The sequence below is a fragment of the Lotus japonicus genome, chromosome 3, assembly GCF_012489685.1.
Source record: "Lotus japonicus ecotype B-129 chromosome 3, LjGifu_v1.2".
Classification (NCBI taxonomy): domain Eukaryota; kingdom Viridiplantae; phylum Streptophyta; class Magnoliopsida; order Fabales; family Fabaceae; genus Lotus; species Lotus japonicus.
This window is the reverse complement of record NC_080043.1, coordinates 73,288,302-73,310,806: the sequence shown is the minus strand read 5'-3', so window position 1 is coordinate 73,310,806 and position 22,505 is coordinate 73,288,302. Positions and strand designations below refer to the sequence as shown.

The 22,505-nt window shown below is 35.8% G+C and overlaps 2 protein-coding genes and 1 pseudogene across 2 annotated transcripts; 2 read left to right on the top strand and 1 right to left on the bottom strand.

The window, feature by feature from the left end:
• The first annotated feature begins 7,709 nt into the window (after positions 1–7,709).
• LOC130745768 (transcription factor bHLH18-like) lies at positions 7,710–11,607 on the top strand. Its single transcript, XM_057598140.1, has 4 exons — positions 7,710–7,867; positions 7,957–8,511; positions 10,553–10,939; positions 11,350–11,607. The coding sequence occupies exons 1-4, from the start codon at positions 7,832–7,834 to the stop codon at positions 11,446–11,448; spliced, it is 1,077 nt and encodes a 358-aa protein (XP_057454123.1). The 5' UTR covers positions 7,710–7,831; the 3' UTR covers positions 11,449–11,607.
• A 583-nt stretch (positions 11,608–12,190) lies between these two features.
• Positions 12,191–13,456, bottom strand: LOC130744690 (uncharacterized; annotated as a pseudogene).
• A 7,342-nt stretch (positions 13,457–20,798) lies between these two features.
• Positions 20,799–22,079, top strand: LOC130744689 (uncharacterized). Its single transcript, XM_057596854.1, has one exon. The coding sequence runs from the start codon at positions 20,799–20,801 to the stop codon at positions 22,077–22,079; it is 1,281 nt and encodes a 426-aa protein (XP_057452837.1).
• Positions 22,080–22,505: the final 426 nt, after the last annotated feature.

The following is a 22,505-nucleotide window of genomic DNA, read 5'->3' as shown; positions in this document are numbered from 1 at the left end:
CAGTCATTATTAGAGTTCATGGCCCTCACATCCATCTTTGCAATCAAATCATACCCAACTTGTGGAAGAAGGGCATCGAACTCACCACTTGATGCTGCATCAAAACCAAACCTTGGGGAGTATTGTAGACCATCATAGAACTTTGCAACTAGCTCGGCTTGGGTTAAGTTGTGTTGAGGATATTTCCTCAAGAGCTTTTTGAAATGCTCCCAAGCTTCATAGAGGTTCCCATCCACAGTTTGAGCAAACCATCATAGAACTTTGCAACTAGCTCGGCTTGGGTCATGATGTCATTCTTCAATTTTCTCAGAAGGGCTCTTGGGACAAACCTTGTTGTTAATTTTTCTGCTAGGTCTTCCTAAGATGCTATGCTCCCTTGGGGTTGTGAATTCAGCCACCCCTCAGTTGTGTCCCTCAACGAAAACGGGAAATGGCTCAAACGGGTTGTGTCCACTGAACATTGTTCACCTGGTAAGTGTTGCAATTTCGAATTAACCGCTCCATGTGAGCATGCGGGTCCTCAAGAGCACCTTTACCATATTGGTTTTGACTCACCAAGTTGATCAATGCCGGCCTCAGCTCAAAGTTCCCCACACCATGGGAAGAAACTATGATTGCAGGATAATCATAGCTCATGGCGGCCGAGGTGAGGTCCTGAAGAGACTAGTTGGCATTCTCAACCTCTTGATCCTGAATCCTTTGGGAAATTCCCTCTTGCACTCTAGCCTCAATGTGGGCTTGCAATTCCTCCTCCATCATTTGTACAGCCATTGCGACGTTCCTGCGAGTCTTCGCTCCGCTAAACATCGACGGACATTGCGCTCAGGCTCCAGATCAGATAGCAATGAATCCGGGTTGAGCCTATACCTTGCATAAACTGTAACACAAAACACAAAGAAAAGGTTAGTAACACCAATTCCATGCAATGTTCAGAACAACTAAAAAGTAAAAACCACAAACTCTTGACTTAAACCGAAAATCACAAACAGTCCCCGACAACGGCGTTAAAAACTTGATGGACAATTTATGCAAGTGCATAGATTCCGCCCGGTTTTAAATATCGAATCCACAAGGACTGTGGGTGAAAAACCTTAGTTTTAAGTCTAAAGTAAAAGCACTTTTAGTCCCCTACGAATGCAATATGTGCAAACATGGTCCCTAAACTTTAAAAATAGCATAATACGTCCCCGACGTTACTTTCCGTCAACACTTTTGGTCCCTCATCACTTTTCCATCAAAAAACTAACGTTTTATGGATTTTCCAGAAAATTCTTCACTTCTTCATACATCCTTTTATCATCTTCATCATATTCTTCAAAAAATTTTTTTCAAAAGAACCACAATTTCTCTCTTCCACATTCTTTATCAAATTTCTTCCACCATGTGCATATTCTTCCCCCCTCATCATCATCTTCCCCAAATTTCTTCCCCCTTCTACATCATCTTCACCAAAACCCAGCAAAATAAATAGATCTGAAGAAATTACAATGAAGATAAAAAACAATTGAAGGTCATATCCTTTACAACCTCCATTACTCAACCATGTAGCTCATCAAACGAAACCATGCCAAATCCAACTTGAAGGGAATTAAAAAAAACAATTTGTACAAAGGGACAATAAACAGAACACGAGAAAGATCATATTACAAAACAAGACATTTACATTTGAACCAGATTTTTGCTTCATCTTCGCTACTTCAATTTTCTTCTTCACACTCTTTCAACATGGATTCGGTAGTTCAGAGCCAGCAAATTAACAAACCTCACCCAAAAATCCCAACCCACAAACCCCAATTTGGAAAACCTAAATTTCATTGTTTTTTATCCTGCCTCAACCTCGTTCCTAGCCGAGAAACAAACCCAGGTTCTGACCAGCGTAGAAATAGAGCGAGGGTAAGAGAGACGGAGCAGCAAGAAATTGGGAGAACAGGTGCGGTCGCGAGAGAGGTTTCCACCACCGTCACCAGTCCCGATCTCGTCCATCACCATTGCATGCTGAGTCGCTTCGCGCCCTTCGTTTACCCCTCGATCTCGTCCCACAGTCTCTCCTAATCCAGATCTGACTACACCCAGATTCTTAGCACCAGTGTTGAGAGAGGAAGGGGTCATCGACAGTGAAAAGAGTAAGTTGATGATAGTGGTATGGAGAATGGATATGGAGAATCTAGGTTTAGTTTCTATTATTGATGGTGGTGTGGAGAATTGAGAAGGGTAAAGGTTTTGTTTGTATTTTCTGGAGAAAGGAGATGAAGATGGTTCAGATGGCTGGGCTATTATTATTTTTTTTTTTAATCCAGAAACCGTTAAAAAATGGATGGAATTGGACGGAAGATCAAAAGTGTTAACGGAGATAAATGTGTGGGATGAAAAATGCAATTTTTAAACTTTAGGGACCATATTTGCACACATCACATTCGTGGGGGACTAAAAGTGCTTTTAAGCCTAAAGCAAATAAAATTCAGTTTTAGAGTTGTTTGATTTTGACAAAAAGATGTCGATGTAGCAATGTTGAAAATGTGTAAAACTCAATGATAAATATGCCTTGGATTTTCGTTTAACTAGTCTGTTTTAGTAAACTTATCCTACACATATGAATTCATGAGTCTCTCCTTGATGCTAAAGCCTAAGCAACTATATAAGATCAAGGTTTGATCAGTGGTTGCATCTCTATATTTTGATGATTACAATTAAGGTTTGTGATGATGAACAATTGTGGTACCCTAACGTTTGTATCTTTTAGTTGTGACAAACAGGTTCTGATTCTGAGCCAAGCCGATTCATTCAGAAGAAGAAGAACCAAGGGTTACTAAAGAGAGAGCTCTAAAGCTTACCATGTTCGTTCAGAACAGTGACAAATCCTTCAGAAGTTCTGAAGATAGAAGCTCTCAAGAGGTACTAAAGAACCGGAGTCAGAAGCTCTGAAGACCAGATGTTCCAGAAGGAACGGTCCTGAAAGTAGAAGACTCAAGTTCTGAAGACCTGTAAGAAGTTGGCTCTGAAGACCCAAGCTATTCTAGCTCTGACGTTCAGAAGTTCTGAGGAACTTGTTCAGAAGCAGAAGTTGCAAGGTCAGAGGATCCAAGCTTCCGTCTGACTCTGATCAGAAGCTTCACCAACGTCCATCTGAAGCACTCCAGATCTTAAGTCAGCTGGTGAAAGGACAGGTCGCTGTCATAGTACACATCGTACAGTCTCAGTCTGTCCGCCACCTACCTCGTTCAGCCTAGCAGTCTGATATTACAAGATTGTCACTCCAACGGGCAAAACCCTAACAACGGCTACACCATATGCCTTGGAGTATATAAGGGCTGAAGATAGAAGAAAGAAGCTAAGAAACTTTGCTGATATTCTTGAATCCGTTCGAACCAATCTCTTAGAATTATTTCTTCACTGTTCTTAAACATCTGAGTTTACCATTAGCTTTTCAGAAGCATTTCTTGTAAACCCGAAACCTTTTACAAACACTTTGTAAAGTTCCTTAAGAGACCAAGGTTGGTCGGATCTTGAGAGGACTGAATCAAGGTTGATTCAGTGTTTAGCTAGTCTTGAGAGGATCGGTAGATCAGCTTCTTGAGAGAATACTAGTGAGAAAATCAGTGTATTGTTAGTCACTTAGCAGGTTGCAAGTGCAGTTGTAACACTCATTGATTTTAGTGAATTGCCTTCATCAGAAGAAGGAAGAAATCACCTTCACGGGTGGACTGGATTAACTTGAGCTTTTATCTCAAGTGAACCAGGATAAAATACTTGCGTGCTTTACTTCATACCCTTCAGCACCTAGTTCTTATCTTTGAGTTTTGAAAAAGTTCAAAAGTATATCTTTTATTTAAAAACTCTATTCAAACCCCCCCCCCTTCTAGTGTTTTTCGCACCTTCAAACTACCTATCGATGCCTCGCATAGATAATTCTCTCAAACCAAAGAATTAATCTGGGAGTGACACCTCATCAAACTGGCCTCATGGAAGTTCTTCTTTTCTAATATATATTGATTTCACCATTCAAATCTCTGATTTTTCATTTATTGCAAAGACTTTTCCAGAGTTCATAGTTCATATTCTTATAGGAACCAATATAAGAAACAACATTTTATCAACAACATAAAAATTGCTGCTAAATATCATAGTTATAAATGGTCAAACCGTCGGTAACATTTTTTGTAAATAAAATAAAATAAAAAGTTACAGACGACTTAGGTCAGCAACAATTTGGCGGTAAGTTTTCTTTTTGCGGGATTAGTTACTGTCAGGCTATCGATGGCATGGGCAGTTGGTAATTCAAAGACTTGAAATTGTCCCCCGTTGATAACTAGGTGAGCTTAAAAAATGAATATCAATTGGTCAAAGCTGCCAATAATTTCAAGAATTGGAATTTTTGCTCGCAATAATTTGGCGAGCTTAAAAAAATTGGTTGTCAATTACCGACGGCCAAGGCCACCAATAATTTCTTTTTGTTGGTAACCTATGGGTACCATGAACAATCGTCGGTAACCTATAAGTATCATGAAAATACCGTTGGTAACCTATATATATGCATTTGAAAAATACTCATTTTGCTTCGGATAAGGATGTTACTTTTATGGTTCAAACTTTCATAAAAGCAACATTTTTAATCACAGCAAAAGATGTTTTTTCGTGAGACAAAAGTCAATTATCAACGACCTTGGCCGTCGAAAACTAACGACAGAAAAAAGTCGTAGGTAGATTACAGTCAAAAAATAATTTCCGACGAGGTCAATAGCTAGCCACACATTTTTCGTCATTTGTAATTTCACATTACTGATGACTCTTTTTTGTTAATGGTTTTTTGTCATCGATAATAACCTTTTTTCTTGTAGTGAACCTTTGTAAAACTGCTGATAGCGCTAAGCTCTAAAGAAATTCCCATTATTTAAGTAGAAAGCTTAAGTCAGTTTAGAATTTGTAGAATTTTGTATCCACACCCTTCTTATTGATAAGAAGATATCTTGGAGAAGTTATTCGAAGGATACTCATTGTTAGCTTAGACAAGCTAAGTCAAGTACTACTCATGTGAGCCTAAAGAGGTAGAGTCACATACTTATAATTTTGAGTAATGGTAAACCCCTTAAGGAGTAAAGGAACGGAAGTAGTCCAAGGTTTGGGTGATCCAGAATAAGTCTTGTGTGTTTATATTGTTTACTTTCATATCTTGTTATTCTGTTGAACTAACCAAAGAGGAAGTTGAACTTGTTTCAAAAACCATTTTTAACTTTGAACATTTTTTTATTCATCGCTGAACTCTGAAAGGCTGGGAGCGAATTTTCTAGCGAGTTCTGGCCATGTTGCAGTGAAGGGGTAACTTTACCGTCCCTACAAACGACACAAATTTATCGGGTTAGTCTGTCCAAATCACTCATAAGAGTGTTGACTTTCTACTAACAGGATGCTTCTTTGGGGGAGTATGAACTCCTCTGTCGTCAAGTCACGCTAGTGGGGGGACCTACATTGGCACTCCATTTCTCAAGTAAGAAGATGGGGAAGAAGCAAGGAGTAAGTGATGGAGGATGTATCTATACCTTATTTGATGTGATACCCACTTTTTATAGGGCTAGGTTTTGACGGCACTGAGGTTGAGTGTCACGATGAGTATGAGGTACAACCAAGGAGGAGAATAGTTGAATCTTCGGGTACATTGTTTAATCGAACGGGTAAGGGCACGTTTGCGTACTATCGTAGGTAACTTGAGCTCCTCGCTCGGTTCTGGATCAAAGAGTCGTTGTCTTAGAATGGGACGTGCGTGGTGAAATATTAATGGATACATGTCACGATGTGCCCTCGGTCATGGCACATGACTACTGGGAGGCAATTCGTTTTGGATTTACATGAATAGTCAGGTGTTAGGTGCAATCAGTTTGAGGTAGATGTAGGTAGTTGGATTTGCGGTACAATCGGTTTGAGGTAGATCTAGGTAGTCAGATGTGAGACGCAATCGATTCAAGTAGATATATAGATAATCGGATGTGGGACGCAATTGGTTCAGCGAATGATTTCGGTCTACTAACGTATGATGGCCAGTCGCTCAGCTATTTTGGTATGTAATCAGGAACAACTTCATCAAAGCGAGGACCGTTTATCGGATACCGAAACAACTATCAAACACTACACTACATAACAATCAACTCTATAGAATGATAATAACACAATGTTTCCAATCAGTTAAAGCAGAAAACTCGATCGATCACTTAAACCCCCCGAATATGCCGGTATTTAGGGTAACGTGGTAAAAACTAGGGATGGCAGAGAAGCTCGAACCCATGGGCACCCGACCCGACCCGACCCGATTTCTTGGGTGAAAACCCGAGTTAAATGGGTTTGGGTTCGGGTTCGGGTTTTACCCGATCACTTTCGGGTTCGGGTTTGGGTTTGACCAAACCCGCACCCGAACCCTACCCGAACCCGGCTCTGTATAAGTGAAATTCCAGATATATCCTTAGGTATATATATGTTATTAGAATAGAATTAGGGTTTGACACTTTGAGTAGGTTTGAGGTTCCAGAATCCAGTCCACGCCGTTCTCCTCTTCAAGTCCTGCTCCTTCACGCCGAATCCTTCTTCCGTCCACGTCGTTCTCCAGTTCTCCTCTTCCAATACTGCTCCTCCACGCCGTTCTCCTCTTCAAGTCATGCTCCTCCACCTCCACGCCGTTCTCCTTCTTCTGTCCACGGAGCCACCGTCCAAGGTGGAGTAGTTGCAATTTTCTCACTGTATTCTCTCTTTCTCTCTTTCTCATTGTATTCTCTCTTTCTCTCTTTCTCACTGTAATTGTGTTTCATTGTTCCTCAACACTTCTTTTCAGGGAAGATTTCATCTGAGCTTTTGTGGATCAGACCCAGATCCTGATTTCCTGTCAAAATTCATTCTGATAAAGAAGTAAAGGGCAAGGAGGGACAGGTAACAGTTCGAGCGGTGGTGTTGTTGCTTTTGCTGTGTTTTTTTTATGTTCTCTTGTTTTGTTTATTCTGTTTTCCTTGTTCCTTGCTATCTTGCGTTTTTTCTGTTTTCTTTTGGTACTGTTTCATTCTCGTTTTGCTGGTTTTTGGAGTCCTGGGCTCTTTTTATGAAGTGGTTATCAGGAAAGAATATTTGTAGATGTAATATGAACAACCTAAGTATTCTGCTTGTGCAGTACAATATATGCAGCATCTTGCATATTAATTTAACAGTAACATGGCAATTACAATGTTACATTACATAATATAGCTCTCTTCACAGTCTTTTTCGGGTCGGGTTTCCGGGTTCAGCTGTTTGTTTGAGGTTGTGTGCGGGTGTGGGTACGGGTCGGGTGAACCCGAAACCCAATGGATTCGGGTGTGGATTTAAGTTCACCACCCATTTCGGATTCGGGTACGGGTGTGGGTTTTTGATTTCGGGTTTGGGTTTGGATTTGGCAAAACCCGCACCCTACCCGACCCATTGTCATCCCTAGTAAAAACTTAGATGGTACGAGAGACAGTCCAAAAAGTCAATTAGTAGTGGGAAGTCACATGTCAATCAGCTTTCTTTACTCCCCCTTGCTGTCGTGGGACTGAGGCTCTGTGAGGCCTTACACCGTCCATTCCTAAGTGCTAATGGTCCCACTCCTGCACTGTTGATCAAAGTTAGATCAAACGGCTCAAATTAAAGTTGCATGAAAAACGAGCAATATCTTGTCTCCATCGCCATCCTACACTTGTGGCAACCATTCCCCATAGGGGCTATTAACTATAAATTTATACCCCTTCTTTGGAAATCCTGAAAAAATAATCATACACTGCACGCATTCACACATTGCCTAGCTAACAATTTGACTTAGCTGCTAGCTACATTGATTCTGATGGAGGAGTCATGGGAAAATTGGCACCTTCATCCGGTATAATCATCATCACACTCTCTCACAATCCTCTGCATAATTTTATAACATTTATACAATCTATTAATTTTTTCGTTTAATTCTTGTAGGAAATGGATTGCGATGATGATTATTTTGCAAACAAGTCAAACATGGAGGAGGATGAGGAGTTTCTGAGACAGATCCTACTTCAGGCACCGGCTTTTTCTTCTGAAAGTGAGAGCAATAACTCGCTCCACGCTTCTTCCACCGTCGCATCTGAAGAGATTATTGGGAACATGGTGAAAAGCCACAGTTCAAACTCCATAGTGTCATCTCAACAGGGTCCTAAAAAGCCACGTGGCTCGTCTTCTCCGAAGGCTTACATTTTGTCGTTTGATAACTCAACCATTATTCCAGCGAACCCTGAGGGGAAATTATTGGGTAGCAATAAGGGAAGTACTCGAGGTACTAAGCGTTGTTCTGATTCTTCTTCTGCTCTGCCCAATAAATTACAGCAAGTTCAGAACACTGAATCTGAGAAAACAAGGGCCAACAATCAAGGCACGAAGAGGGCCAGAACCACTTCTCAGACTATCGATCACATATTGGCAGAGAGGAAAAGGAGGCAGGAATTGACTGAGAGATTCATCGCACTTTCAGCAACCATTCCAGGCCTCAGCAAGGTAATTAATTACTATAGCTAATTTTGTTTTTTCCAGAGTTGGATTAGATTATGTTTAGAAGTATTACATTGATCACACATATGACTAAAATAGCACTGGGAAGTCAATCCTCATCATCTCGCATGCTAGTTTTTAAGGTGGAGTTAGATTTCTAAATTCTAATAAACTATTAATCAGTAATTTTATAATTTAGGCATGATGGATTTTTTATAATAAGCTAAAGTATTGCATTAAAAGATAGTAGTATAAGAGGTATACCAACCTTTAAAACAAATAAAAAGATACAGAAAGGAATAAGAGAAAGGCATGATGATCTAGGGAAAGTAATATTTACATATTAATTTTGACAATCATTAAAGTAAAAAGTATTTATGTGGATCGTTCAATCATTTTGTATGCGTAACCCACCATGAATTGTTTATTTGTACCTACCCTTGTTACGTATCTATATTAGTAATTTACAACAAACTTTTAAGTGCTCATCAATTTGTGGGGTCGATGGCTTTTGACAACAAAATTTAAATTGCTCTCTTGAATACCATTGTCTCATATTAATAATACATGTCACCGATATTGAAGAGTAGATGTTTCATTTTCCTAAAATAATTTTCTGGTCAAAAGTTGTTAGGAAAGCATAACTACTGGGGATGTATTACATGTTTAATTTCTAATTTGAACAAAATGATTTTCTATAGAAAATACTTGTATAAAAAAATTTAAAATGGGGAGGTCTACTCATTTAATATAATTTTAAGTTTTAAAAAAATTAGTAACTATCCGCAATCATATACCAAAATAATAATTGAAAAGTACTAGTTGAAGTCCATGTAGGAACGGATGTCTTTTGACAATAAATTTAAGTTCAACAGTGAGATCGATGCCTTCGACAAGAAATTTTAGATTCTAGTTTTGAATACCATACCATAGTCTCATGTTAATAGTAATACATGTTTAAATTCTAGTCTTAAATGCATGATGTCATTAATACATATGTGATTAATATTTAAGTGATACATGTTTATTTTTTTTAAGTAATATCTTGAATTCTAATTTTATATGTGAAAAAATTGTTAGAAGAACTAGCCTTACTAACTAGGATGTAGATGTTTGTTTTTTTCTTGAATAAAAAAATATGAAGATGTGAATCAAATAATTTGTTTTTTATGATAGTCTTATTTAGGAAGTGAAATACAGTGTTTATTACTTTATTTTTATAACAATTTTCAATTTTGGAATACCTAATTATATTTTCTATTAATAAATTGGCAATAAGTGTCCAAAACAATTAATAATGAGTTCAATTTCTATGCACCGACGGTGTAAAGTTTTTTTACACCGTCAACCAATCGGATTTTAAGGATGTGAGAAAATCTCTCTTTTTATTCAATTTCATTAATTGACGTGACACATCCTTAAAATCTGATTGGTTGACGGTGTAAAAGAACTTTACACCGTCGGTGCATAATCCTTTTTTTCATTAATAATTAATTAAATATGTATGCGTTTGGATTTTTGTTAATTCAATATAAATCTATTTTAAAGTAACGTATCAAAATCTTGTTTCTCATATTCATGTTAAATTTAATGTCAAAAAATTTATTTTTTTATAAGTGTTTTATAAAACGTGAAATGTTTACGTTAACTCTAACACCAAAAACATTCAATATAAAACGTGATTTCACTAAAGGGGTATATGCATGCACTAGTCTTGATGAATACAGTACAATCTTTGTAGGGAAGATAGGGGGTGGTGAGGGGTACATTATTATTCATTAATTCACAAATCTTGATCATAAATCAGAATCAATCATATATATGGTGTAGAAATCAATGCAGGGATTACACCGTGTCGGTTTATCTGTGTCTTATTACATGACTTTCTAAGATACCGCGCACTGCACAAAACATGTGGTAATCATAATCACAAATTGACAAAAACAGTATTCTCTAATCTCTATCTCACTACTGTATGGTGGCAATAAATAATGCAGTTTGTTGTGATTGTGAATCCCCTTATAGTTATCTCCATTTAATTTAATAGACAGATAAGGCGTCTGTACTCAGAGCAGCGATCGATTACGTGAAACAACTCAAAGAACGTGTACAAGAACTAGAGAAACAAGAGAAGAAAAATGGTGTTGAAAAAGTGATTGTGATCAAGAAACCCGATCTACGTGGAAATGAAGACACCACAAACTCGGGTGATATAATTACTACAAGTTCTGATCATGATGACTGTAGTACAATCCTCCCTGAGATTGCTGCAAGAGCATTGGGGAAAGAGGTGCTCATTGAGATCCACTGCGAGAAAGAAAATGGCACAGAGCTCAAAATACTGGACCACCTTGAAAATCTTCACCTCTCTGTCAATGGTAGCAGCGTCTTGCCGTTTGGGAATTCCGCTCTTTCCGTTACTGTTATTGCTCAGGTAAACACACATATTACATATATGCATCAGCACAATTTTTTTATTCTAATTTCAAGGCTGAAGATCGGCATGTTCATGTCGTAAGCCATATTTTAAGGTTCCGTTTTCTAGACGGTGTGACCTACTAATTTGTTTAATAAAAAATGACCTACTAGTTGCCTGATAAATAGGATCTCATTATTGTTTAAAACAAGATTATTAAAAATCTTACTCAAACAACTAAAAAATTAAAAAATTATTTTTATTATAAAAATATAGTATAACAAACGGATCTTGGTTGTAATGTCAGTCTTGTTTCACTGTTAAGTGTGTGCTGTGCACATATAATTAATGTTGTGTACCCTATGATTGTCGATATATTAATGGCATACTGAAATCTTCAATTAATTATCACTGTTTACATTTTGCAGATGGGTGACGCGTATGGAATGACAATGAATGATCTCGTGAATAGCCTCAGGCAATTGCTCTTGAAGTCCCAAATGAGCAGTGACAGTGATCCGTACTAGTGTATCAATTACCAAGGAACAAAGTTGCAGTGTGTGAAATTGGAAGTTTTGACTTCTTTGTTTTTTTTTTTAGTTTAGTAGTACTTGTTCGTTTTCGTGTTAATTGTAATATCTATGAACAGAAACTATGTTTAAAAATAATTTACTACTCTTCGTTTACTCTGATAGCTTATTATATATAGACAGAAATCACAACATATAAATGTTTTTCATGTATAACCCTCAGCCACATACATATGACCCCAATTAATTAATTATAGACCACAACTTGAAGCAAGCATTAAATGAATTGTGCATGTCAATGTACTATATTAAATCATATCTGGATCTGACATTGGGGATATTTTAGACGGTGAACTAAAAAAAGGAGGGAGTTGTGGCCAAAAATAGCAAGTCTTCATAGAATTGTGGTGTTGTGGTGGAGATTTTGATGAGATTCCCTTCCCACATGCATATGAGAAAGAAAGATTGAGGTCCCAGCCTAATTAATTCCGAATCAAGAGGTTTAAGGACTTTCTTCACAGGGCAAAGCTAATGGATCTGAAGTCTGAACCACAATGGGGGCAAATTCCCTTGGTTTTAATATCAAAATTTCTAATTAGGAAAAACTCTTTAGAAATTAAAGAGTTATTTCGAAAACTTTAAGTAGCACCAAAGAGTAGAAGTTGAAAAGCCGGGTCGAGAAATTGAATTAGTTTGAATTCACACTTTTTGTAATATTTGATTCGAGACTTAAAATGTCTTAGCTGGAATATGAGGATAATCATAAAAGAAAAAACTAAATTATCTATTTTAACTAGTTCTGTAACCCGTGCGTTGCACGGAAATTTTATGTTATAATATTTTAATAAATAAATAAGCTATTCTTGTATAAGGCAACCCTGTAAAGATAGATGAGGAAAAAAATGAAATAAATAATTTTAATTGTAATTGTGTTGTGTACATCAAACATTTTCAAAAACTTCCTTAAACACTACATTTACAGTACTGGTCTGTTGTTTGCCCGCCTCATCGAGTATACAAAGTTTAAGACATTTTCTTGAGCGTACTCTAGAAAGAGCTACATATAACTGACCATGAGTGAAGACGGGCCTTGGAAGGAAGAGTCCAACCTGAGATAGTGTTTGTCCTTGACTCTTGTTTATGGTCATAGCAAAGCATATTGAATTGGAAACTGTCTTCTTCTAAATTTAATTGGAAATTTGGAATCAAAAGGAACTAAGTCCATTCTTAAAATGTGCACTTTGTCATTGACATTTGTTCCCGTGATAACAGTTGCACCAATACAACGTTCACCAAGTTCGTCCACAATTAACCTAGTTCCATTGCATAAACCTGCTGCTTGGTCTATATTTCTCAAAAGCATTATTGGAGTACCAACTTTCAACAAAAGTTTGTGGTTAGGCATTCCTGAACTTTTAGTGTCGTTCAAAAATTTGGTGGTGAACCACTCACCTTGGATTTCAGAATCCTCATCAGATCGCAAGGCAGAGTCGCAGCTCAAATATTCATGCTCTGGTGCAGCTATCATCTCAAGCATGTAAGTGTTTATCATTTCAACAGCCTCTAGTGTAGGTGCCAATATTGCCTTATCTTGAAAGAATTGAGGGTCTTTCATTTTGTGCGCAAGGTCAGGATATGTATATCTAATCAATTCCACTAATGGGTCAGGACTAATTGAGATAAGCAGATCTGGCGGGATTTGGACATCGTACTCTCCTGCTCCGGAATCTGGATGATCGCCATTTCCAATTTTAAGAATCCAATCTACAAAGTCTTTGATTTCTTTTGCTTCATCAGCCGTCTCAGTTGCGGTTAGGCGCATGTTCTTAGTCAATTTCATAACTTTGCAGTGTTTCCACAATGAGGAAGAGTTTACAGTAGATTCGACGATTTCCTGTCTGCTTCCTCTAGTTATTACAGGTAGTATTTGTCTAAAATCACCTCCAAGTATTACTAATTTTCCTCCAAAAGGCTTATGAGCGTTATCTTCATTTTTCGACCTCATTAAATCTCGGAGTGTAACGTCTAAAGCTTCGAAACAATACTTTTTCAACATTGGAGCTTCATCTCATATAATAAGACTTGTTTCAAGTAGAAGCTTTGCTCGTAGACTTCCCTGCTTTATATTACATGTCGAGGTCTCTGTAGCATCTAATGGAATGCAGAATTTAGTATGTGTTATTCTGCCTCCAGGCAAGAGTAATGATGCTATTCCATGGAAGCAACGGTAAGAACAATTAGTCCTTTGGATCTAAGTGACGCCGATAAAGCGTTCCACACAAAAGTCTTTCCAGTTCCACCATATCCATGTAAAAAGTAGAAGCCTCCTGAATTTGACAACACAGATGTGACAACCCTCTCATATACAGACTTTTGCTCAGGTGTAAGCATACTAAGCAACTCTTCATATTGTACCTTTAATGCATCTTTGTCATAGTTTAGTTCATCAACAATAAATCTATTGTCAAATTGCAGGACTTCATCATATTCTGGAGTTGGCAAACATGGGTAATCATTTAATGACCTACCATTTCTTTGGAGCAACTTCTCAATTTCAATGATACATAAATTTTTCAAATCAGCATCTGCAATTCGTAGGCCTACAGTCGAGAATAGTGATTAACAAATTATTTTTAACTGTATCAAATATAACTTATGTTGTTCACAGATAATTCATTAATTATATTGCACAATGTGATTTTTTAAAGTATTGAATTTTAATTAAATTAAATCCAAGCAATAATTAAATTATTATAATAGCATTTCAAATCTTAATAATATCACTTGTAAAATTCCGTACTGGGATTATGCAATTATTTTCTTCTATGGTGTAGAATGTCTTCTGATAAGAGTAGCCAGCATGCTTCCCAAACATCAATAGGTTTTGAGATTGAATTCATCATCAACATTCTTACAAAGAGTTTTCTCATTTGTTCTCCGGAAGCTAAATCAGAGACTTCTTTAATTGCATCAATATATTCTTTGTCATCTGTTAGCAATCCCAATTGATCGCATGCTTCCTTAAAAGTATCATATGGTATTCCCTTCACTGTTCTAATACTTCTATATGATGTACAACCATTTTGCATAGTTAGTAGGATTCTCATGTAATATAACTCACCGATGCCTGGAGGGATATACTGTAGTCTGCCAATTTTAAAACCCCTCTTTCTTGGTTTCCAGATTCTATCTTTTTTATGATAAACAAATCTACTGGGAAATTCAGCATATGTTAAATCCTGCCCTTCTCAGTATTTTTCATTAGCTGCAAACCAAGCCATAAACATTGTGGATTTTGTACCACTCTTTTCTAGAACATCTCCAACGTCTTCGTCATCATTATAGTATACCAAATATTCATTTGGAAGATGAAAATTTAGTTTTTGCACAGACGGCCATCGTTTGTGTATGGTAAAGCCAAATGTTCTCCAAGCTGCCTCACACGGAGAAAGATAACGACAATCATAATATTGCTTTACCTCATCCACTGGCTCTTTCGCTTGATCATCGTTGTCCTTATGTGAAATTTCAAGCATTGCTCGGTATGCGCCTTTGTTGATATATTTGAACAAATATTTTATAGCATTGGACTTGTTACAATACTCGACATTTATGTGAGCTTGATACCTCATAAGGAGCGTGGGATTGTAAGGCACAACATACCTGCAATGTAGGTTATGGCGAATATAGATTACAATTGTAATAAATAACATATCTGAGGTATCCTTCATTTTTTCACGAAGTTATGTTTTTTCAAATTGGTATCAATTTAGTTTACTTGGAATGCATATTACATTTGTAAAAAATTACATACCTGTTATCAATTTCAATGTCTTTTTTCTTGATTACAATCCCTGTTTGCATTCTTCTATACTGCGGATAGCCTTCTTCGTCAATCGTTGTGGTGTTTTGAAATTTTTTTTGGAAAGAATTTAGTGCACCTACCCTTCTCCATGCATGGTGATTTTTTGTTTGCACTACCACACAGTCCATGTATCATGAAGTTAGAAACTACAGCGTGCAATTTGGGATATAACATTGGATCAGGAAGCTCGGCAGAGATGACTTTGTCAATGTCGTCCCCAGTCTTCAGCTTATTTTCTCCTTCCAACCAAATCAGTATGCGCGTGAGGAAGTCATCTTTTCTGAAATTCAATTGTATACATACCTAAAAACAAACATATTAATGATTAAAAAAGTTTATGTAACAGCTTGACATCATCTTTAGCTTATTCTAAATTACAAACATATTATTCTTCTAAAAAGAAAACAAAAAAGTAGAATAATTCAAAAAATTTAATTGATTAGAGACGTGAAACATGATAACTTAGCAATAAATTTCACAACACAAGTGAGGCATAGTAATGCATGGAGAATGTATTACGCACTTGCATCCACTTTTCCAAATAAATGACCATTTTTGAAATCTTTCATCAGTTGGTTCACCTTCATCTTAAAAATGCGAACTAAAATATCTGGACGCTCATCTGGGCGGGATCGCCTCGACTCAACAAACGACTTGATTTCTGGCCAATTGGCGTTGCATGTCATAGTTATGAACAAATCTGGATATCCAAATATCTTGCAAATTGCCATAGCGTCTTGACAATTATTGAACATGTATCGTGTGCTTCCCATGTATGAAGCTGGCAATATGATGCGCTTTCCAGTTGTTGTAGCTTCGGTGTCGCCCCTAGCTACTGCGTCATGTAATCCAGAATAAACCTCAGCTCTGATCTTATTTTGATTAAATCTCACCCAATTTAACCATTGAGATTCTATCATGGTATATGCATCAACGATAAATTGTTGAAATAGTCGTCCAACACGAATTACATTGCCGTATTCAATGCGTCTATCCTGAATACGAAAAGCAACAAAGTCTTTAAGAGTAACTGAGTCCCTTTTGTTACATTGATCCTCCACGACAGGTTCCCTGTATGGGATGTCTTCTTGATAGTCATCTTCTCCATATGAAAATAACAAAGGATACTGCAGGGGATGTAAGAAACATGATTCTCGTGCAACCTTATGAATGTGCCTGTAGTGTCATTTACAACAACATCTCGTTCGCAGTCTAAATTAATAAAAACGTGACATGTGGAAATTAGAAAGCATTATAGCCCACTTTGGTGGATGGGCTTTATATATTATTAAGATTAAAATTAAGATTAAAAACATATATCTTATGGTACCATTTACGTGATAAAAATAAATACTATCCATAAAAGTACTGCTTAATGATGTTTTCTTTTGACTTTTTTTAATTTGTAACGGTTAATTACAACAAAAAAATAGAAGAAAATCACATATATCTTGCAATATTTGCATAATGATTACGTTTTTTTTTTCTAAAAACCTCAATTTTAAATTTTAAAATTTTGGAAACGGGATTTTTATATTTTTTCAATTTTTTCAATTATTAAATTATATTTTTTTTAAAAGAATATATCTCTGATTTCACTTTGTTTCTAAAAATCCACTATTAAAAAATTTATGATTTTTTCATTTAAAAAAACTTGGTATAAAGTTAAAGATGTGATTTCGTTTTGTTTCACAAGTGCCATTAAAGATTGTCGAATTCCTATTTAATAATTATTCACATTTTAAATTTCAAAATGTATTAATTGAATGAATTAAATGTTGACTTTATTGATTTATTGAGTCATCATTTTAGACCAATGAGAATTCATCAATTTGGACCAATCATAATAAGACATTTGGAAATTCATGAGTGACAACCAATAGAATAAAAACATGTGTCATTTAAGTGACTATATGACCCACTTTGGTGGATGTGCTTTATATATTATTAAGATTAAGATTTGATTTGAAAATATTAAAATTCAAAGTAAATATCGAATTCTGATTTTGAATTTGAAAATTTTAATTAAGTCTATTAATTAATTTTGGATATCTAAAATAGGAAATTCTTATTTGTTTTGAATATTGTTGAAAAATTCAAAATTCAAAAATATTGATGCTGATTTTTTTTTTGCTACAGGGGAAAAGTATATTGATGCTGATTTGAAACAATAACTTATTTGACTTAAATTTGAATCTTAAAAGAAAATTAATATGGTATTTCCCCCAATATATTTGAAAAAAACTAACTATGTTTTCAAAATGTATATTAACTATAATACGAAAGTATATTGTTTAGTATATTATATGCTAATGCTAAAGCCCAACACATTATTAGGCGTCATCTCCATAATTTAATATTTGAGGATTGTTATATCCTCCGAAACAATGAGCCGAATTATCTCCGAAAAAGCATTAATGAGCCTTGTAGAATTCTTGGTTCAAGATACAAACTAATATCAACTAATTTGCTTTTGACTTTTTTTCTTTTACCAAATATACGCCTTGAATGTTTAAGTTAAAAAAAAATCAAATGTCACTTTCTTTATTTCTCAGTGCTATTTCTTTTTAGTAATTTAAGTAATTATAACGTAAAAATACTAAAAATATTTGAATACTAATTTTTTTAAATGAATAATTGATTAAATAGTTTAATTTTTATAGTGTAAGAATATTTCACACTAACACTCAATTTATTTCTTAAGGCATCTCTAAGGTTCTGTGATTACGTTAAATGAGTGGAGCTCATTCACTAAATTATTTTTCATACGCATCGTTTAAGGATCAAATTCTGAACTAAATACTTAAGTAGTTCAGCTATCTATCAGTTGTGCTAGATTTTGTTTGAACACTAACACTCAATTATACTACCAATGATTACCTTACATTTTAATTTTAATTAAAATAAAAGTATAGTTATTCATGTGGAAAAATCAATTAAATAATTTCAAATAATGTCTATAAATAAGTAATGCTAGTATAACGTTAGAAATAATTTCACAAAAATTAATGTTTTTTATTCTATTTATGTTAATAATTTATTTTAATCATAAAACTTAAAAAAGAAATGTAAATTACCGTGAAAATAAAGGTACTGGGTTGTAAAACTTAAAAATGGTAGATTTGAAAAACTTTAAAAACTAAAAGCCGTCACAATTAATTAACAACTTAAAAAATCAATAGCGGCCACATGTCAAACAAAGATTTCGGAACATCGTTTTGGAGGATTGATTTGGATGATTAATCATTTCTCTTAATATTTTCATTTCCTAATTTATTGAGTGAACAATATAGACCAATCAAAATTAGACATTTGGAAATTCAATGACAACAACCAATAGAATGTAAACATGTTGAAATTATGTAGCAATGTGGCCCACTTTGGTGGATGGGCTTTATATATTATTAAGATGTGGAGCACTACAAAGTGTTCAAAAAATCATCCGTGTTGAGATGAGATGCATCTAAGACATGTTATGTTCTAGGAGAACTTGTTCCTATTCCTAGCGGTTAAAGATTTGGGATGCATTTAAGACATGTTATGTTCTAGGAGCACTTGGTCCCGTTCCTATCAGTTAAAAATTTAGGTAGCGTTTGGTAGACAGGTGGGAAGAGAACGGAACCGGACACATGAGTTCCGTTCTGTGTTTGTCATGTTTTTAAGATGGAACGGAACCGGACAAAAGACTCTAGGAACTGGACACTTTGGTTCCCTGGAAATGGGTGGAACAGAAGGGAACGGAACGGAACACTCTCTTAAAACTTTTGCAAGTTCAAAAATACCCTTAATTTATATTTGAAATTTTATGTATCTAAACAGTTTAAAATCACTTCTAAAATTGAAAGCACTTATTATATTTGTAGACAAAGTTAAATGAAAATCTACTTTTTCAAAAAAATACTTAAAATAAAATCAATTATTTTTTTAAACGTAAAATCACTTGTTGTAAGCAATGATAAACGAGCTAATTAGAGTGCGTTTGATTCAACTTATTTTAAAAAAAATTAGTTTTTAATCAAAAAATCATTTTTAAAATAAAAAAAAATCACTTTTTTAATCAAAATCTCACTTTTTGTGTTTGTTTCCGGTGAAGCTGAAAACAGATTATTTGAAACAGTTACTTTACCTTATCATGAAAATCTACGATGATAGATGAGAGGAGATAAAAAAAAGTGATTTTAAATAGAGTAGTCAAACACGAATCAACTTAATTAAAATATAATCAATTATTTCTTCAAAAGTAAAATCTGTTTTAGTAAGCCATGATAAACGAGTCAATTACAGTGCGTTTGATTCAACTTATTTTGGAAAAATCACGTTTTAATAAAAAAAAATCACTTTTTTATTCAAAATCTCACTTTTTGTGTTTGTTTCAGGTGAAGCTGAAAACAGATTATTTGAAACAGTTATTTTAGCTTATCATGAAATAAAAAAGTGATTTCAATAACATACTAAAACAACTTCAACAATATATAAGTGATTATTTTAAAGAAATAAGTGATTATTCATGAAGTAAGCAATAACAAACGGTTTCTATATATGCAAAATGTTCAATTGAGTTCAATTTGTTTTCCTCAAACAAATATTAAACATGCAGGGTTATATATGTAATTAAAATCATGGTTTTGTTCTATTGATTTGGAGTTACCAAACACAACACAAAACATTATTGTCCTGTTCCATCCTGTTCTATCCTGTTCCGTTCTGTTATGTCCTGTTCCGTTCGATCTGTCACCAAACACTACCTTAGACACACAAGGGAGACCAACCGAGGCAGAACTGAGGAGTTAGACATAAGATCAGAATTTCATATATAGTTATGCCGAGTTAACAGTTTAAATTAGGCAATTTCCTTTAACTTTTTATTCTCAAACGTACAATAAGACTACTAGTTATTAAGTGAATAATATATAAATAGAACTTTGTACACTTGAAAAGGGTTGGACATTCTAGCTACTAACACTCTAAAACCTTACGTCTACCATATATGACACATAACTGCAAAGAGTTCGTGTAAAAAGATCTTATTTCTATTAGAAATAGAAGTTAATTCAGGGATAGCTATGTGATATAATTGAGAGTTTTATGTTTACAGTTAGGTCCCTCAGTTTGAAAGTAATATGATTTGTAACCGTCATGTAATCAGCATTAAATAAGCACTCAATTTGAGTGTTGAATACAACGAACTAATCATTCTCTCTCATTCAGTTTTTCTGTTAATTCTGTTTAGTATCTTTCCTCTCTCTTCTTGATTGTGAGTGATTAATGCTAACCCTAGCATTAACTCAGAGTTTGATCAAGACACATTGAATGTGTGCTAGAATCATAGGTTGATTCTCCAACAGTGATATCAGAGCTCGTTCTTTCCGGCGACAATGACCACCGTGCACTGGCGGTGAGCTGCGGCGGCGTTCTGGCATTCACGACGGAGGTGATTTGGGGTGTTGGAGATTTGGTGAAGGTGGACGCTTCGTTTAAGATCATGGCGGGAGCAAATGGAAATTTCCCCGCATCTTTGCCAGTTCTTGATGGCAAGAGCGATTGGGATTGGTGGCATACCCAGATGGAGGTGATTTTTGGATTTCAAGATGTGCTTGAACTCGTCACTTCTGGGTATGAAGCGCTGCCAGAGAACCCTACGACTGAGCAAACCACAGCTCATCGTGAAGTGAAGAAGAAGGATCTTCGAGCATTGTTCATCATTCATCAGTGTGTAAACCCAGCGAATTTCATGAAGATTGCAACAGCGAAGACGTCAAAGGAAGCGTTGGATATACTGAACAAGAGCTATGACGGCGTGGCTAAGCTCAAGAAGGTGAAGTTGCAGACTCTGCGAAGACAGTATGAAGATCTTCGCATGGAGAAATCAGAGTCGATTTCCAAGTTTTTCACTCGTCTTCAAACTCTAGCATATCAGATGAGGACGAATGGTGAGGTGATGACTGATCAAATCTTGGTGGAAAAGGTACTTCGATCACTTTCAAAATTTGATCACATTGTCACAACCATAGAGGAGTCAAAGGATCTTGAGAGTATCATGATAGATGAGCTGCAAGGGTCGCTTGAAGCGCATGAGATGAGGTTGAATCTGAGAGATTCTAAGAGAGATGGTGAGCAAGCCATGTATGCTCGTGGTAATTCCAGTAAGAGGAGCTGGAATGACAAAGGGAAATCTTCCAAATCAAAGGCTTGGAAGGGTAAAGAGTCAGCGAAATCTTCAAATCATGAAGAGGAGGGTGTCTCAAAGAAGAAGTGGGATTCTGAGGAGAAGGGACAGGATAAGGAGAAAGTGAAGAAAGGGAAGTTCAAGAAGCAAAATGTGCAGTGCTTCTTCTGCAAGAAATATGGCCATTACTCCTATGAGTGCAAGAACAAGAAGAAAGGGAACAAGCAAGGTGCTGAGGACCAAGCATATTTTGCTCAGGATGATGATTCTGAACCTGAACATGTATTATTTTCTGTGCCTGATGATTGTGTTTCAGATAGTAATGTTGAATCTCCTAGTAATCCTAGAATTCTTAGTGGTGAGGTGAGTAACTCAGTAGTGAATTCACCTAGTAGTTCCCACAGTGTTGATGAACACACTTGGTATCTAGATTCAGGATGTTCCTCTCATATGATAGGCCATAAATATTGGTTTGTTGATCTTGATGAGAAGAGAACTCATAGTGTTAGATTTGCTGATAATAGCACTATAGTATCTGCTGGTGTTGGAAAGATTCTTGTGAAAAAAGAGAAATGGAATGCAAGTAGTGATTCCTGATGTATAGTATGTGCCAAGTGTGGACACAATTTGATTAGCTTGGGACAATTGATTGAGAAAGGTTATTCTCTGAAGACTAGAGGGAAGAAGCTGTTAGTTCTAGATCCAAAGAGAAGGTTGATACTTCAGTCAAGATTGTCAGCTAACAAGACATTTCGTGTGGACTTAAACACTATTAGTTCTCAGTGTTTGTCAGCTAAAAGTGTGAGTTCTGAATGGTTATGGCATTTGAGATATGGACATTTGCACTTTAAGGGGCTCTATCAGTTGCATCATGAGGGTATGGTTAGAGGTCTTCCACTGGTCAAGGTCTTTGGTCAGTTGTGTGAAGAATGTGTGCTGAGCAAGCAACCTAGAAACTCTTTTGCTGAGAGCAAGAAAGTTGTCTCTAAGGGTAGGCTTGATGTCATTTACTCAGTTGTGTGT